This window comes from Lipophrys pholis, assembly GCF_963383615.2.
Source record: "Lipophrys pholis genome assembly, chromosome: 19".
NCBI lineage: Eukaryota > Metazoa > Chordata > Actinopteri > Blenniiformes > Blenniidae > Lipophrys > Lipophrys pholis.
This window is the reverse complement of record NC_137647.1, coordinates 21,628,496-21,646,052: the sequence shown is the minus strand read 5'-3', so window position 1 is coordinate 21,646,052 and position 17,557 is coordinate 21,628,496. Positions and strand designations below refer to the sequence as shown.

The 17,557-nt window shown below is 45.2% G+C and overlaps 1 protein-coding gene across 1 annotated transcript in view; it reads right to left on the bottom strand.

The window, feature by feature from the left end:
• The window catches only part of prr12b (proline rich 12b), a gene marked incomplete at its 5' end in the record, with an annotated part of 30,045 nt that extends 15,334 nt beyond the window's left edge, over positions 1-14,711 (bottom strand). The window contains 5 exons of the mRNA XM_080487254.1: positions 1,680-1,892; positions 2,859-7,381; positions 7,496-7,657; positions 8,328-8,485; positions 14,629-14,711. Of these exons, the coding sequence (XP_080343380.1) occupies positions 1,680-1,892; positions 2,859-7,381; positions 7,496-7,657; positions 8,328-8,485; positions 14,629-14,711 (5,139 nt within the window). The remainder of the gene's footprint in view (positions 1-1,679; positions 1,893-2,858; positions 7,382-7,495; positions 7,658-8,327; positions 8,486-14,628) is intronic.
• Positions 14,712-17,557: the final 2,846 nt, after the last annotated feature.

Here is a 17,557-nt window from a genome sequence, read left to right as displayed (position 1 = left end):
GTTTGGTCTTCCTGTTCTGCAGTGGTCAGTTTCTGTCGAAAATATCTGAGGAGTGAAAATGGTGACCTGGTGACAGGCTCGTGGATGTGTGGCTATTGATGGCTGGTCTGTGTAGTCTGGAGCCACATGAGGCTCTTCAGCTCCTCTGTAGCGGATACATAAAGCTATCAGAAGATGTAATGAAAATAAAGACTTGTTTTCATTGTCATTTAATTTGCATTCCACACTGATTTTCAGAAATTTATCGAATCTCCAGTCTGAAAACAGCCAAATAAGGTAGAACAGCTAAGTCACCCATAGATTTGAGGAAAGGAAAGGACTAAAATGGAAAAAAAGAAAGAAAAGGAAAATAAAGGAAGGAAAATAAAGAAAAAATTACAAAAGGGAAAAAGCTAAAAATGTATTTGCTTGTATATTAAAAATGCCAAACCATTGGGAAATGTACAGTAGCTACAAGCAACTATAGAGGCTAAAATAGCCAAGATGTATAAAATGGCTAAAATTGAAAAATCCACGGGAAAAAAACCTTTAAAAATTACAACAGCAGCTAAAAACGGAATGAAATAATACATCTAAATTGTACCTGTGACACTTTATTAATGCAACCTTTTCTCTTTTTTTTTTAGATGTTTTTTCGTTATTTCAGATAATTAACATGTTTTGGGGATCCAGACAAATTTTATTTGGTGGAAAAAGGTGAAAACGGCTCTTTTGGTCATAAAGGGTGCAGGTGTTCAGGTGTCCAATCTATCAAACCAGCTACTGTAGCTTTAAATTCTGCAGAAGTTCAAGCTGATTTGGATGGAAAATACACCACTGTTTGTGGCTTATTGCAGATGATTGATAAAAACTACAGCGTCAAATATAAACTACATACGTATATACGAAATTAAGGACATTTGTGATGTAGATTTTGTTTTCTTGTGGTAGTTCAAGGAGATAAATCTTGGACCATTCAAAAGCTGGATTATTTCACTTTTCATTGATTTCTAAGGAACAAAGGTTTGATTTTCTTCCCTGTGTAGGTAAAGTGGGAAGTGATCTGGTTTAAAAATTCAAAATATGATATTCAATATTGAACAATAAGGAATAAGATTTCCCAGAATATTGTATGTCTTTCCATATTTTACGCTCAGATTAAACAAGGATTCCTGTTACTCCTCTTCATTTATTCACGCCCGTGACGATGCCATTCCTCCACAAGCTGTCATGTATAATTTGACAGGGGAGATGTGAAAACTTTCAGCTTTGGTCACACGTCACACAGTGCCAGTCCACTCACATTTCCGCGTCAAAATCTTTCCTGGATCCACATAGTCTATCTCCCCGTCAATTCATACCTTTCACCAGCCACAATGAAAAGAGACGGCGCTTCGCCGGCGCAGCTAATGAGCGGACAGAAGCCAAACACCCAACGGAAACTGACAGCAGATGCTAACTGGCTCTACCGTTAAACCTGGTGTGTCAAACATGCGGCTTGTGGACCAAAAAAGGGGGTCCCAAGAGGGTCCAAATATGCAAGGATGACTTTACAATGGCTAAAAATCAGCATTCACCAGCAAAAACGCTCGTAGCCGAAACATCAGGGGGAGCTGAGATGGTTTTGCCTCGCCTGTGTTAAACTATCAGGAATGAAGTGTTCTTCTTCTCGTCTGTAGCCTCTGGTGTGCGATGTTTACCTCTCCGGCTCTCTGCTGATGCTTCATCATGTCGTCCTGCGTCTGGGTCAGCTCGTTCCTGCTGATGTCCATGGGGGCGCTGGGTCCAGGACTCAGGCCCAGGGAAGGAGCCGAGCCCACCGATCCATCGGACAGGACGGGCTCGCTGCTGGACAGAGAATCCGTCCTCAGCAGGGACTCTGATGACGGCATTGTGGGCAGCGGCAGTTTGATCTAAGACAGGGATGAATTAAGTAGATTTAGCAGGTTTCACAACAAAATCCTTCACGTAGACCACGTTCTAGTCTGTGGAATTTAAATATCTTCATTGTAACATTACCTTCATATTTTAAAATCATAATGCTCAAACAACAAAGAAGCCAAGTTTAACAGATTTCCAAAGACAATAAAACACCGGGGAGATTTTACACTTTACAAAGAGTTCTGGTCTTATTTAATGACTGCTCGCTGGCACTATTCAGCAAAGAGGAATTCATGAAAATTCTTTTATAAACTTCTTTTCTGAACTAAGGTCACTTTATAATTTTGTTGGACATCCCAAAGCTTAGTTTGTCTTTAGAAATCAAATGTGTTAATGATTGTCTTCATAATATTTTTCATATTTATTATTACAAGGTTATAGCAGGAAAATATGAAGAAATATATGTTTACCTGGTTCTAATGTTTAATTTGTATTTTTTGGAAAAGGCTACTAAACCAACATCAGTGTGTGTTCATATTAGTGCTATTGTCATTTGAATGTGCAGTAATCCACACTGATGCAAGTAGTAGGAATACATGTTTACTTTCTAAGTGTAACAGTATTACTTTTGCCATGAACTGAATAGTAAAATAAAAATAGCCATGCCGTTACAGTTACTGTAGTTTGAAAAGGGTCATAAAACAACTGTTTCTCTATGTGCCGCTCACTGTGGCTTCAGCATTAGCTGGAGATTTTGTCTCGTCACGATTGCATTAACCTGCACTTTACTTTAGGAGGATCATCCAAAACTAAACCGGTTATCCTTACAGAACTATGAATGAGATTATTGCTCAGTCTATGGTACTTTGTTTGTACTTTGCTATGTGCACAAGGTGTCTTCTTTTTATTTTCAGTAACTAGTGATTCACCCCACTATTTTACTAGTACGTAGTAACTATGATTAAGTACTGCTTGCCATTGGCTCTCCTTTTTTTTACCTTGATAGGTCTGATGGGTTCCTGCTGGGGTTCCTGGGATGTGAGCTGTGGCTGCTGATTGTGGAGATGTTGATGGTGCATTTGGTGGTGAGAGCAGGACACCTGCTGTTGCTGCTGAAGGTGCGGATTATGGTGCTGCTGCTGCTGATGTGCTGCTTGGTGGAGTTCCGCCTGCTGGCTGTGATGTTGCTGCGGATGCTGTTGGAGATGCTGCTGCTGGCTGAATTGTTGTGGCCGGTGCTGCTGAGGAGGATGGTATGGAAGGCTTTGTGCTTTGTTCAGATCTCGGTGTGTTTCCACCAGGACTTCTTCCTTCCTGCCTCGCCCTCGACCGCGCCCACGGCCCCTCCTACTTTCTCCAGCCGCTGATCCCATCAAGCCCCTACAGTACGGAGGCTCTGGAAGAGGACGTATACGTGGTCTGCCTCGTGGGCGAGGTGGACCTTCACGTTTTGGTTTGGTAGGTTTTCTGCCTCGTTTTTTGGGGCCCTCGTGGGGAATAAGTTGTGGAGGCTGGCCGAGTGAAGAGTAGGTGGAAGGGTGGCAAAAGTCTAAGTCACCCATCAGCGGACTGAGTCCACCTACCCCTGACACTCCAGCAGTCTTCCTACAGCTGGACACCAAATCAGGCAACAAGTCAGGAAGGCGTCGACTGTTGAGGCGGATATCAGCCGGAGCATCAGCTTTATCTTCATCATCCTCAAACTCATATTCTTGCGCATAGTTTTTCTTTGTCTGAGGTTGTGGCTCACGACGCTGTTTAAGCAAGTGAAACGAGCTGGTCTTCAGCAGCTTTTTGGGGCGAGATGAACAGAAGATAGGTGAGGTCAGTCCAGCGGTGTTGGAATTTCCACCTACTCCCACACCTGCCATCATCTTGTTGACTGAGCCATCCCCTTGATTTGCTGAACTCAGTCCCATGGTGGGAGTTTGGGACTGAATAAGCCCAAGCTGGTCAGTATTCACAGTGGAGGGAAGCTCATGAGTCTTCAAAGAGTCCAGGTTTAGGTGTAGACTTCCATTCCCTGTTCCGGGAAGGCTGTGGCAGTACTGCCCATAGCCTTGATCAGTGTGATGACCAACCATATCGTAGCCTTCTCCGGCACCTCCTGTCTTTAAGGCCTCCATACCCTCCTGTGTCTGCCCATGACTCTGGCTGAGACTTTCTTGAGCGGTCTGTCCTGCCCCAGAATCTGCGGAACAGCTAGTCTTGTAATCAGTTGAACAAAACATGTCGTCCATTTCAGGAAAGAATGAGCGGTCCTCATCGTGCAAGAGAGAGTCTGGAAAGCAGATGGATGTTAATGGTGCAAACCGCTGTTGAGCTTGACTTTGCCCAACCTTATCTGTCTGGCTCACGGAGTCAAACTGGTGCTGTTTAAGCTGATCTAATTGGGAATGTGACAGTTGCCTTTCAGGCTCTCTTGACTGGGGTTGCTGGTGTTGTTGGGGTGTCCCCATACTTGTTGCCATCCGGTGGGAGTGTGGATGACCTAAGTGGATGTGTGACAGCTGATGATGACCGTGTGCTTGTTGTTGGTGGAGACCATGGGGGTGGGGCTGGTTGAGGTGGAGCAGATGAGAGGGGGTAGATAAGCCTAAATCTGGTTCTGTGAGGAAGTCGTGGAGGTCTGAGGCTGTTTGTTGGGAATGGTGGTGAGGCGTGAGTCTGTGTTGTTGTCTATGCCTGTCGCCACCACCTCCCTCTCCTCCTGTTACCCCAACCCCAGTAATGTCCATGGTGCCGCCATTGTCTCTGCTGCTGGTCCGAGAAAGAGATTGATCTATCATGTCTAGAGGGGACATTGAGTTCTGACTGGCTCGGCTTTGATCTCTTGGCTGGGCTGAAAGGCTGTAGTGGGTATCCATACCCTGAGACTGGAGCTGGAGCTGCAACTGTGAGGATTGGTTCTGGGGGTGAGATTCCACACCAGCAGGCCCTGTTCCTCCTGTTGAACCCATTATGGCCTGCTGGCTCAACGGATGTGGCTGTTGCTGCGGCTGTTGTTGTTGTTGCTGTGGAGGAGCTTGCTGGGGGTCCATCTTGGTGCGGGTAGTATGAGATAGGACAGACTGTAGCAAGTGGGTTTGCTGGGGAGGGTCTGGTGAAGTATTGATCATAGAGAGGGGGACCTGACTTTGTCGAGCCTGCTGCACATCTGGTGTGTTACACAAATAGTCGTTTGCATCTGAAGGTTTCTTCAGATCCATGTGAGAGTGGGTGTGCGAGTGGGAATTGGGATGGCTGTGCTGAGAGTGTTGGGAGTGCTGTGTATGCTGAATGTGCCTAGAGTGCTGGGAATGTTGCTGTGAGTGTGTGGATACATGTGTGATGTGATGGGAATGTTGGGAGTGTGGATGCTGTGTGTAAGGGTCTCGTCTTCCATAATGCACCACAGAACCCAGGGACTCGTGTTGTTGTTGGTGTGAGTGTGTTGTATGGGAGTGAGAAAGGGAATCAGTAATGCCTCTCACTCCTGACACTGGAGACTTTGATATGATCAACTCAGACTTTATCTGTTGTTTCTTCTGTGATATTTCTAACTGTCTATTTAAGGCATTGGATGTGTCACTAACTGATGTTCCAGGACCAGAACTGCTGGTGGTGTTACTGGTACGGATGACACTTTGAAGATGGTAGCGCTCATCTGAGATCTTGTCAATGTCAAAAGTCACACCCTTGCCTTCCCCATCCCTGGACTGAGAGAGTGACTGGGGTAGTTGCTGAGGATGTGAGTGGTGCTGGGTACCATGAGGAGTCGAGCTCTGGTCATGTAGTAAATGGTGGATGAGGAAGTCATCATCTTCATCGTCATCCTCATCCTGGGATCGCTCAACCCCGAGCATGTTTGTCTCTGTTTTGGGCTTGGGTGGTGTTAGACGGAAGGACTGGTTCTGAGCTTGTGGCGTATCAGGGAAACCTTGTGGTGAGGATATAAAAGGAGGAGATAGGATGGGAGGCAAATACTTTGTGGCCCCTGATCCTCCAGGGGATTGTATAGGATGAGCAGCAGCCGGAGAATGCAATCCAGGGTGACTGATAGCAGAATTGACTGAGGGTGATGTATTAGACTCAGGCAGGTGGTAAGAACTGCTGCCTCCATTACCTATACCTGCAGCCCCACTACCTGATCCTACAGATCCAACTCCACTGCCAAGTGCAGGTGCTCCTGATAAGGCTGAACTCCCTGTTGATCCAGCCCCATACCCTAAGGAAGGACTGCTTGCTCTTCTAAGAGACGCTGAGCCAAAACTGGAGTCCTCAAATACTATGTCTGCAGAGAAAGAACGTCCTCCGGAGCCAATACCACCGAAGGCTTTAACCCCAGTACCCCCTGCTCCAGAGCTCAAATCCTGGGAATGAGGTGAACTGAAGCCACCATATGGCTGGGCCATGTGTGCTGATGGAGGCTGATTGGGAGAATAGGACTGGGCGTGTTGCTGTGGAGGGGTATGGTCTGGAAGGACTGGTGTAGATTTGGCAACAGGTTGAGAGCCGTAGGTAGATAAGCATTGTTTGGCTGCTGGCTGTTGAACAAGCGTTGATGACACTGATGGCAAAGGGGGTCCTGGTGGTGCTGACTGAGGTGGTGGCTGTTGACGAGATGGGGCAGACAAGGAGCTGGTGCTGGTCTTGGAGCTGGATGATGAGGAAGAGGAGGTGGAGGAGGCCGATGGTGGAGTATGGGGGGTACGGGAAGAAGATGATGCAGAGCCCGAAGAGCCATACCCACTAGTTGAGGTAGAACTCTTGGCTGCCTTACTGGCTGATGAAGAAGAAGCAGCTGATGAGCTGGAGGATGATGGCGTGTAGGGAGTCTGGATGATTGGCTGATATGTCTGGGTTTCCATTCTTGGTGAGGGTTTGGGGTCAGATGAGGGGCTCTCTTCCCCAAGAGGACTGCAGGACAATCCAGCATGCCGATGGTGGCTGACGATCTGCTGGTACCCGGAGGACCCGCCACAGCTGGAATACTGCTGTAAAGCTGTGGGCTGGGCTGGAGACGAACGTTGGTAATGCTTGATCACACTGTCTTGTCGGGAAACTGCCCTCTCTGGAGGAGGCTGTGGGGGTGCTGCAGATGCCAGGGCTGGTGTGGAAGAGAACATGGAGGCATTATATAGTTGAGAGGACTGATTGTGGAGCTGTGAGGACAACAAATTAAACTGAGGAGGAGGCAGGTGGCAACTGGAGGATGTGGAAGGGACTTGGGATTGTGGAGGGGCTGTGGGCTCCTGGGAGCCTCGGTAGGTGGCACTCTGGGATGACAGTAGCCGATCAAAGCCAAGGCTGGACTGGGAGGGTGTTTTGATGTGCAGCAAGGAATCATGGGGGGATAATAAGCCATTGGACGTTGGGCTGTATGTGGGTGCATCCTGCAGGGATAGGGATGGGGTGAAAGACCGTCCAGTAAAGGAGCCAGGATGCTGGTATGCAGAAAGGGCTGAGGAGGAGGGGAAGGAGCTGGAACCAGGCAGTGCTCCCGTAATAAAGAGCTCCGCTGGGGCCGGTGTATGCATTGCTGCAGGACACATTACACAGACAGTGTTGGTAAATCCAAGATAAATAATTTAGACTTTGGCTTTTTTTGTTTTTTTTCTAAAACATTACATTTCCCAAACAAGATGTCACTTACCAGTCTGCCAAGAGGGAGTACGAAACTGAGAAAGAAGGGAGGATGCAGAGGGTGAGGGCTGTGGTCCTCGGGACTCCAGAGCCGAAATCAGGTTCATTACTGAGGGGTCGGGGCCGGAGGGGCTGGCATGGTGGAGGCCGGCATCAAACAATCCTGACAGTCCTAGAAACAAACCACAAAAAACAGATGACCAGGCAATATCACAGAGAGTTTAATCATCAAATCAGGGTTTCAGTAAAACTTTAAATCTCTTCTTTAAAGCTGTTTTGATGATCTTTGCAGTTCAATCCATTAAATGCCAGATAATAATATTAATTTTCTCGAAGTAAACAATTGTGATCTAAAGCAGTGTTTGATTCGAGTGTCTTTCTGTCGGGGAGGAGTAAGTACTGTATGTAGTCTTTCTTTATTCATTTTGCTTTTCATCTCTAAGTCAAGTATGGTCCTGGTTCTGTTTTCTATCTGATTCATATTCAAGTTCATTGTCTGTGACTGGTTTGTCTCCCACTGCAGTGAATCAAACAACGATTTGATTAGATTCCATTACAATTTCTATAGACAGTTGCCACTCTCTCCCGGACAACTGCTCTTCACAATTCATTTGAAAAGAATGGCTACGGATGTCAAATTCAACATCGTTACAAGAAAAATGACTGTACAAATCGTACATCAGAGCAGTTTTTTTTTGTTTGTTTTTTAATCCTTTCACTTAAGTTCTGTGGTCATGCCATGGCAGCAGCACATAAACCCAGTCACATACTCAATAGATACAGAAAAGGACTTCACAGTGTTGTGGATTTTTTTTGTCTGGTCTGGGCTTTGTCTTCCTTACCAAGGGTGCGTCCAGCGGCACCCCAGGCTCCACCCTGTCTCGCGCTTCCTGGGTGGTGGTTGGTTGCATAGCCTTGGAGGGGGTGAGAGGCGCCATAGGCTTGTCGGTGGAGCAGTTCTGAGTCCGGATGGGACGACCTGGTGCTCCCATACATGAGGCTAAGAAACATATGGCTTTGCGTTAATACCAACAGCAGCACTTCATCAAACAAGTCAGCTCAAGGCATATTGGATATTCACATTCTGTTGTGTGAGATTAGCAACTTGGAGAAATCAATAAAAAAATCACATTTACATTCAGCCACCCATCTTCTATCACTATTTATTCCACATTATTGCAGCTGCTGGAGGCTGTCCCACCCAGCATTGGGTAAAGAGTATGATACACTCTCCACAGGTCACCATCCTCAGCACTACCGTCCTAAAGAAGCGACTCGAGATGAAGACAAACCTGTTTTCCACAAGAATATTTTCATGAGCGATAATTGTTTTAATGGGTTTGAGATTTTTTTACAAGATGATTCTTTCTCTCATCAATACTTGCACCATAATCGTTTTATGCATCGCTAAACCGGAGATAAAGCTCATAGATGCACGATCAGGCAGTAACATTATTAAATACGTATCCCAATATTAGAACTGAAAATTTGAATCTAACAACAGAAGACAGTGTACTTTTACATTATTTCATGCAGGTATGTTGTCACTCAAACAGGGTTTATTTGTTACCCAGTAGCTGTTCTCAGGTTTATGCTGACGCTTTACAAACAAGCTTTAATAATAGTAATTAGCAATTAGTTATCACATCAAATTCCTAAATAGAAAAGGAAATGATGATCTAATTTTAAACTATGTTCCAAATGTTGCAGACTGGCTATAAACACACACAATATACATGATTTAAATGGGATTTAAGGTCAAAAACGGCTTTTATAACTTTTTGCAGCATTGATAATAGTGATTAATTATTATCACAATAGCATTTGGTACTTATGCTTCTTAGTTATCTTCTTGTACATCCTATTTGATTCCCAGACTAACTTGATAGTTTAAAAATGTACACTACAGTATGCATGTAGTCACATGAAGCACTAGTAAGAGTTAAAGGCTCTGTGAACCAGATTCACATTTTCAGGTAATTATCGGTTCCAGATTTGATAGACAGAACTGCTGCTGGTGTTGAGCAGAAACCCTACCGAGCTGGATTTGGATCACAAAGAGGTGGAATCAGGAGACGTCATTAAATGCAGAATGATTCCTTCGGCAGTTGACATCTGTTTGCAGGCCGAGAAAAAAAAATAGAGCGATATGTGGCTCTTTATCACATACGAAGTGGTTCCCTGGAGATTTTTGCTGCTAAAAATGGCTTAAAAATAGGAAAAAATTTTAAAAAAGACTTTTTTTATGATTATTATTATTATTATTATTCTCAATGGCTTAAAGAGAGAAATAGCCAAAGCATCTAAAATTAAAATAGCTAGAAGCCCCTGGATAATGTGAAAAGAAAAAACAGCCAAAAACTGCTCAGCCATCTGAATTAGTTAACACAGCTAAAACACAAAAAAAGAGGCTTTTTATGGAAAAACAAGGAAAGGCACTAAAGTTCTAAAATAGCTGAATCCACAACAAAAAAATCACTTAAAAAAAAGTAATTCCAACAACATCATCTGTAAAGAAAAAAAAATAAAAGTCTAACGTTCTTAATTGTGGAAACGTCATAAATGCACACTGAGCTACAGGTTTTTTATATAAAAACAATCTAAATGTACACATCTTTATAAACTTGTTTTATCCTCATTGAGAAGGCTCAACCTGTTTTGTGGCTCCACTTCTCCATTTATTTGGTGGAAAGTGGAAGAAATCTTCTTTTAGTCATAAAGGTTGCAAACTATTACAAGCCTGAAACAGTCTCACCACTACTGATCCTATTTTAAGCCTTCAGAAGAAGAAGGTCGGATTCAATGGGAGGCAGTCAGCATTAATAAAACTGAAATAATAAAATGAATGTCGGTTACAATGCAATGAAGGGAGAGAGGCGGTTTTCTTTTGCGGACCCTTATTATTAGTCTCACAGTGAGAAAGATCAAAGCTGATTGAAAGATCAGATTTGAAGTCCTGAACTGTGGAGTTTGCATGTTCTCCCTGTGTCTGCAGGAATTCGTGTGCAAGCTTAGAGTGTGACTTAAAATGGATTAAATTGAATACAATTGAAAATCCTGATGACGCAGAAAAAAGAATAGAATAGAATAGAATAGAATAGATTGTCATTGTCTTAGAAATATGATGTAATTCATCCCCTCGTGAGGCGAGACAACTAACCACACCACCACTTTAGTGAGGATGAGTCTTTGTATTCCGTGTCGAGCTTTCTTCTCTCCAGGATGAAAGCCGGGGCAGCGCCGTTGCATTCCGCTCAGAACGAGTTTTCAAATTAAAAGAGCCTGACTTGGCCGAAGCGGCGCAGACACCGGCACGTTCCTCGGTACAACAGGACACATGCTGAGCGTCGGCCTCACGCTGCGCCGGGAGTGCCGTCTTCTTGCGGTTACGCACTCCACAGTTTGCCCTGCACGCGCGCCTGGTGATTCCACAAGCTGTCGCTCGAGACGCCGCGCACATGCCAAGTCAAGTCAGAGGAGTTTGTGAGAAAAGAAAGGAGGTGGAACAGATTGCTCCGGAGCGAGACGACCGATCAGTGATCAGAGAGGCTCCATCGTGACCTGTGCAGGTAACGTCTCCACAGTCACATGTCATTAAGAGGCCGGTATTTAAAAAAAAAAAAAAGGAAAGTGGAGCTGCCAGATTGTGTGCAGATTGAATCACATTTGGAATCCAACTGTTTTATTTTAGATTGACATTTTCTTTTTATTCTCGCTTACATACATGAATAAAAAAGGTTATGACGTTGACTGGCACTCTGTTATGCAATGATTTCCAGCCTGTTGTACAGGAACAGTGAGGGGGCTCATTAAAACTTTGCACAGGTGCAGCCTGCAATCATGCATAATGAATACACGAAGATAGCAGTGAAGCTCCCTGTTGCATTGTGCATTTTGATAAGATTGAGCTCTCTCGAGATATTTTCAACTGTACTTCTATTGTAAACGTTAATAGTGATGATCCTTTTCAAAAATTAGTTGCCACTTCATTCGGTACTCGGTAAACTTAGTGTGCTTCTGCATGTAGGCGTGATGAAGACGACCAGAGAAGATCTGAACTCTCCATTTCTGCTGCTACATTCAGAATTTGGTGTAAACGCCATGAGAGCTTTGGAGAAGAGTTTCTTCTTCCTGCTATCAACTGGGCAGGTTGGAACTCCACAGTCTGCCTGAGGAACTCCATCCCTTTATCTTCTAAGGGAAACTTCCAGCTCACTAAGATCAAACCATCTCCAGTTGGTTTCCGGAACATGAGAACATGACATTTTCATATCCTTCTTGAATATGTGACATCAAGAATTAAGACGAGGGTCCAACCCACAATCACACTTATCCTGACAGGAAGTACAGGGACGACTGCGGGGGAGATCCAGGTACAGCTTTTCATGTTCTCTGCATTCCAGTTCAGTGCCAATGAAGACGACATCGTCAACTGAACTTCTAGACGTTTCCTGAATCACGTGAGACAGCACGTTTATAAATTAAATTTGTGGAACATATTGTACTATTTAGTGTTCATACATGGGGTGAAACTATGTTAGTATTAAAAGGTATTTTGTTGTGTAGTTTGAAAAAGTTGCGATTTTATAGGTTTCATTTATCTATTGTTGAAGAACGACGCTTATTTAGTCGTGTTTTGATGTATAGTCTGTACCAGGGGTTTTGCAGCCTTTATGACCAAACGGGCCGTTTTAGTCACTTTGCACCAAATCAAATTTACCCGGAGCCGCAAAACACATCCAGCTTTTAAAATGAGACTGATACACCTCTTGAAGTTTCATATATAGTTTTCATATATGAACATAAACTGTCTTATGTTGCATTTCTGAGGTTTCAGTTACGATTTAGGATGAAGATGATTTAAGTAAACAGCTGTTTTTGTACCTGATTTTCACAGTTTCTTCCTTCTTTTTCAACATTTTTTAAATGATTTTGACATTTTAGCTGCTTTAACCACTTTGGCTCTTTATTAAAGCAGTTATATATTATTTTTGCACCTTTTTTTTTTTTTTAAAGCTTTTAGTTTCTTTTTAAAAAAATCCTAGTCATTTGAGTGTTTTAGCAGTTTTTTGTTTCCCATTATAGCAATTTCACTTGAGCCTTTTTTTTTTTTTTTTTTAAAAAGGCCCTTTTTAGCCATGTGTTAAAAGTCTAAATATAATGAAAACAAGACAAAATTTTTATGTCGGTATAATTTGGTGAAAGGTTCAGGGAGCCACAACGGAAGGGCCAAAGAGCCACATGTGGCTCCAGAGCTGGGGGTTGCAGACCGCTGCAGTGGTGTCGTGACGGGCTCTCTCACCTCACAGACAGAACTTTGTGGGTTTGAGGCCTTTCAGTGTGGAGTTTGCATGTTCTCGCTCCGCGTGCATGACTTTCCTCCCACAGTCTAGAGACATAAATATGACAGAGTGTGTGTGTGTGTCGCTGTGTGTCACTGTGATGATGCTCACCTGTCCAGGTGAACCTTCACACAGTCAGTGGGATCCGATCTGAACTGAATTGTTGTGGAGGGTCATTTTAGGCGGAATAAAGCGTGTTGAGTCACCTCTGGGAATCGCGAGTTTAGAGATATTATTATAGAAATTAATGTTCCGTCCATACAGAGGAGGCAACACGGGCTCTACTTGACGCCATGTGTCCTCCTTTCGTGGGAATTAAAACCTGTTTTAAGTGTAAGCCGTGCTGTTGTTTGTTGTGCGGGTGTGTGGTGGTGCGTGTCGGGAGCACGCGCGACGCTCTGTCGGGGCACGGGAGCGCGCGCAAGTCTGACGGGGAGACTGATGTGGTTGTCAAGGCGACCGCTAACGTGGAGCTAACAGGAGCGTGCTAACGTTAGCATGCATGGAGGCCGCGCGGCTTCGTTGTTTGTTTTGGTTTTTTTACACAAAACAACAACAACGACATGACAGGGAACAACAAACAGACAACAACAGAGATATTAACAACATTAAGTTATATCTGAGAGGAGCTCTGAATGCTCCACTCGAGGCGGCGTGGTGGAGGTGCTAACATGTGCTAACGTTAGCCGCGGCGGCGCACGGGGAGGAGAGCGGGGGGGACGCGGCTGCACGGCACGCCGTGTGCCGCTGTCACACACCGGGGGAGGGGGGGTGGGGGGTGAACGATGGAGCCTGGCCGGGATTAGAGGCTCCAAACCCGGCTGTAGCTGCACGCCGTGAGCCGCTTTCACACACACATACGCACACAACGGGGATGTTCCGGGGGAAACAGTGGCGCCTGAACGCGGCTGAGAGGCTCCCGACACGGCTGCAGCTGCACGCCGCGAGCCGCTGTCACACACCGGGGGTTGTTCCGGAGCCTGGCCCGGGCTCCGAGGCTCCAGACGCGGCTGGGGCTGCAGCAGCTCACCGCCTCAGACACTGGAGCTCAATTAGCGGAGGGTTAATTCCCTGACGTCAGTCATGTGACATTATTGTAAAGTGGTGTTTACTAATAAAGCGACGTTCCCGTAACAAGTTGATCCACATTTCTGCACAATGACATAGATCTGTTGTTGCCCCGTGTCCGTGGCCCAGTTCTTTCATTCACACACGTTTTATTGTCCCTTTTCCCCCATTTTTTCCCCTTTCTGTGCGTGTTGTGGAATTTGAGCGTGCATGGTTCAGCTGTTCCCCGTGCATCCTCTGATTTACTGACTCCCAATTAGTCCACAAAACAATCAACCTGTGCGAGCTGTCAAGAGTCCGGAGACAAAAGGTGCAGCCGGGGGAGAGAGAGAGAGAGACAATGCAGTGCTGCTGGAGGAGAAACACATGCCGCCTTTTATTTTATTCTTATTTTTTTGTAAAAAAAAAAAAAAAAATCCGTCTCAATACCCCCCCCCCCCCTCCTCCTCCGTCTCCTATCACTATTAACCTTCCATCGCATTCCATGCATTTTAGTTAGAGACAGCCCCCCCTCCCTCCCTCCCTCACTCCCTCCCTCCTCCCCGGTTGACAATACGGCTGTACCTGAGCGGCTGAGCCCGGACAGCAGCACCGTGCAGCGGGCAGAGCGCTGCTGCAGAGCCACGCAGCTTTGTTGGAGAAAACACCCTCTTTCTCTCCCCCCCCATGCTTTTTTTTTTTTTTTTTTCGGTGGGGGGGGTGAATTTTCTTTTCCAGCCACCGCCGCTCTTACCTTGCTTTGGCTGATCTGTCGTAACTCCATCCCGTCCCGGCACCCAGATCTCCGAAGCCTGCAGCGTGATAATTCCTCTCCATGAAAGAAAAAGGGCTGGATGAAGATGGACAGATAGTGAGAGAGAGGAGGGGGGGGAGGGGAGGGAGGAATGTCTTCTCTTCTCACCGCTCGATTCTGTTTATTTCTCTGGCTTGACGAGCCTGTAGACTGGGAGGAATGGGGAGGAGGGGGGGAGTGGAGGGAGGGAGGGAGGGTGGGAGGAGGAGGAGGGGGGGGGGGAGTCACAGCAGCCAGGAGCACCTCCTCCTCCTCCTCCTCCTCCTCCTCCTCCTCCTCCTCCTCCTCCTCCATATATTTCACTGTCTATTGTCTTGTGTGTTAAGCTGACGGGCCGCAGGACAGATGCTGTGGCGGCTGGAAGGAGCCGAGCGGCGGCTCTCACATCCAGCTGCAGAGCCGCTGCTCACACACACGCACACACACACACACAGTCACACACACGCACACAGTCACACACACATATTTTCCCTCATTTTGTTCACAAGACGCCATTTTTAAGAGGAATGACTGGGCTGGCGTTCATCCTTTCCTTTCTTTTCCTTCCCTCCTCTCTCTCTGTTTCTCTCTCTCTCTCACACACACACACACACACACAGTTTGTCATGCAGTGTGTGTGTGTGTGTGTGTGTGTGTGTGTGTGTGTGTGTGTGTGTGTGTGTGTGTGTGTGTGTGTGTGTGTGTGTGTGTGTGTGTGTGTGTGTGTGTGTGTGTGTGTGTGTGTGTGAGCACGGAGGGAGACTATAGAAAATGAGTGTGCTGCAGGAGCCAGCTCTGTTCCCGAGGCAGGCAGACTGAAAGCACACAAGTTGCTGCATGTGAGCAGTGATGTGCTGACATCCTCCTGAATCCAGAGGCTGGAAACCACCAGGACGCCTCTGCCTCCGCCATCGCACACTAACTAGTCACAAATTCACTTTTTTATTATTCATTTTTCTCCCAAACAGCAGGAGTGAAATGTTCCAATACAACATACGAAGTCAGCTGGATCCAGAGTTAAATACTCCACTGTGACACTGAACGTTCTGTACGTAGGAAAGAAGGTGGCAAACTATTACACACAGTGACATATATGTTGTTTATACAATGATGAGAACAGATAGATTCTAATATATTGATATATAAAAAGCTTTTACAAACATTTTCAGCTTATTGTTCTCCCTACATTGATGTATTTCTATAGATAGATAGATAGATAGATAGATAGATAGATAGATAGATAGATAGATAGATAGATAGGATCCAGATAGATAGATACTGGTTTTTTATTGACATGTCATGTTATTTCATTCTTAATATCTCTCATATTCTTCTCACCTTTCCTCCATGTAGATCTGCTGTGACGACTGAAATCCCCATGTCATTGTGTTACTGGAGATGGTTTCTGTATAATCCCGGGGAAAGAGAAGCCTTCAGGGATCCGTGAAACAGTGCCTGGCTTTATGACCCCGCCGATGCAGAAGCTACCTGTCAAAGCAGCATCCACTGCAGGCCCGCAGTCGTCCCACAATGCACCCTGGTGAAGTTTCACCAGGTAGGCGACACATGCAGTCAGCCACCAGGCCTCCTTCTGTTGTTACCTCATGGCTTGTTCCAATTCCACACACACACACACACATTACTACATTTGCAAAGCTTAGAATGTCTCATGACGTGAGCAGTCAGATCTGTTGGTGGACCCCAATTATTTTATTTATTTTTAACACTTGGTAATGGTGCATTGGAGGAAGGTCACGGTGCTTTGATGGAGCATTCTTGAGGGCAACTACATTGGGAAGAAGAGGATGAGGACGAGTTTGAAAGATGTGGAAAGTAAAGGGAACGATGAAAACCTGAGCTGCGAGCACCAAAAACTAGGGAAAGCATCCAACAGATTCAACAAATAATCAAAATACCAAGATATGCAGGACGTTATAGCTCCTTTAAGAACACAGCCGTCACATTTCCCGGGGGGGGGGGGGGGGTCAAACACATTTCAGTCACGTGAAGCTCAGTTTCATCTCGAGTGTGCTGCACCGGTATAATAACGCCATAATAATAAGTTGTCTTTGTTGTTGTGCAGAGTATACATGATGAAAATGTCTATATTTTCAGTACTGCACACTTTAGTAATGGCAAAATGACTACGGTCTCAACATGAAGCAGACAAGCCGCCATCTCTGAGTCGGGTTTCTGCAAAGGTTTCTTCCTGTTTGAGGGATTTATTCCTTTCCACGGTCGTGAAAATAAATCTGCTCGTTCGTGTGGATTCGTTGGGTTTTTCTCTCTTCAAAGCGCCTAGAAATGACCGTGTTGTCTTTGGTGCTGTATAAATAAAGTTGAATTGAACTGAATAAAGTCAATTTTAATGAAACCTTGTGGTGCAAAATACAGTGAAGTGTCCAGAAAACTTCCCACGGGCCTTATGTTTGACACCCCTGCTCTCAAAATTTTATTTTATTTTTTTCAATTCATTTTCCTCTGGAGAGTAACATGGGAAATACCACAGGTCTAATAAACCTTCTCTGAATATTTAAAATCAGTCTTTCACGACCAAGATCAAAATCGGAGTGAATGTCAGAGAAATCAAACATCACTGTTAAAAGTCCTTCAGCAGAGTCACGAGGACAGACGTCGCTTCCAGCTGAAAAACAGAACAGCAACCTCTCGCCTTAAACAAATCTAAATACACAGAAAGTAAATGAAGTCTAACTCGTCCCGTAATTTTTCTCACCAATACGCTGGTTTATCCTTGGTAATGTCGTGTCGCCTGTTAACCAGGTGAGTGAGTTAGTCCTTCCTGCAGACGTCACTGGTAAAGATTTATGAGGGACACATGTCTCCTGACTTACCCCGACTCGCTTTAGAAAACATGACTGGAGGCATGGGT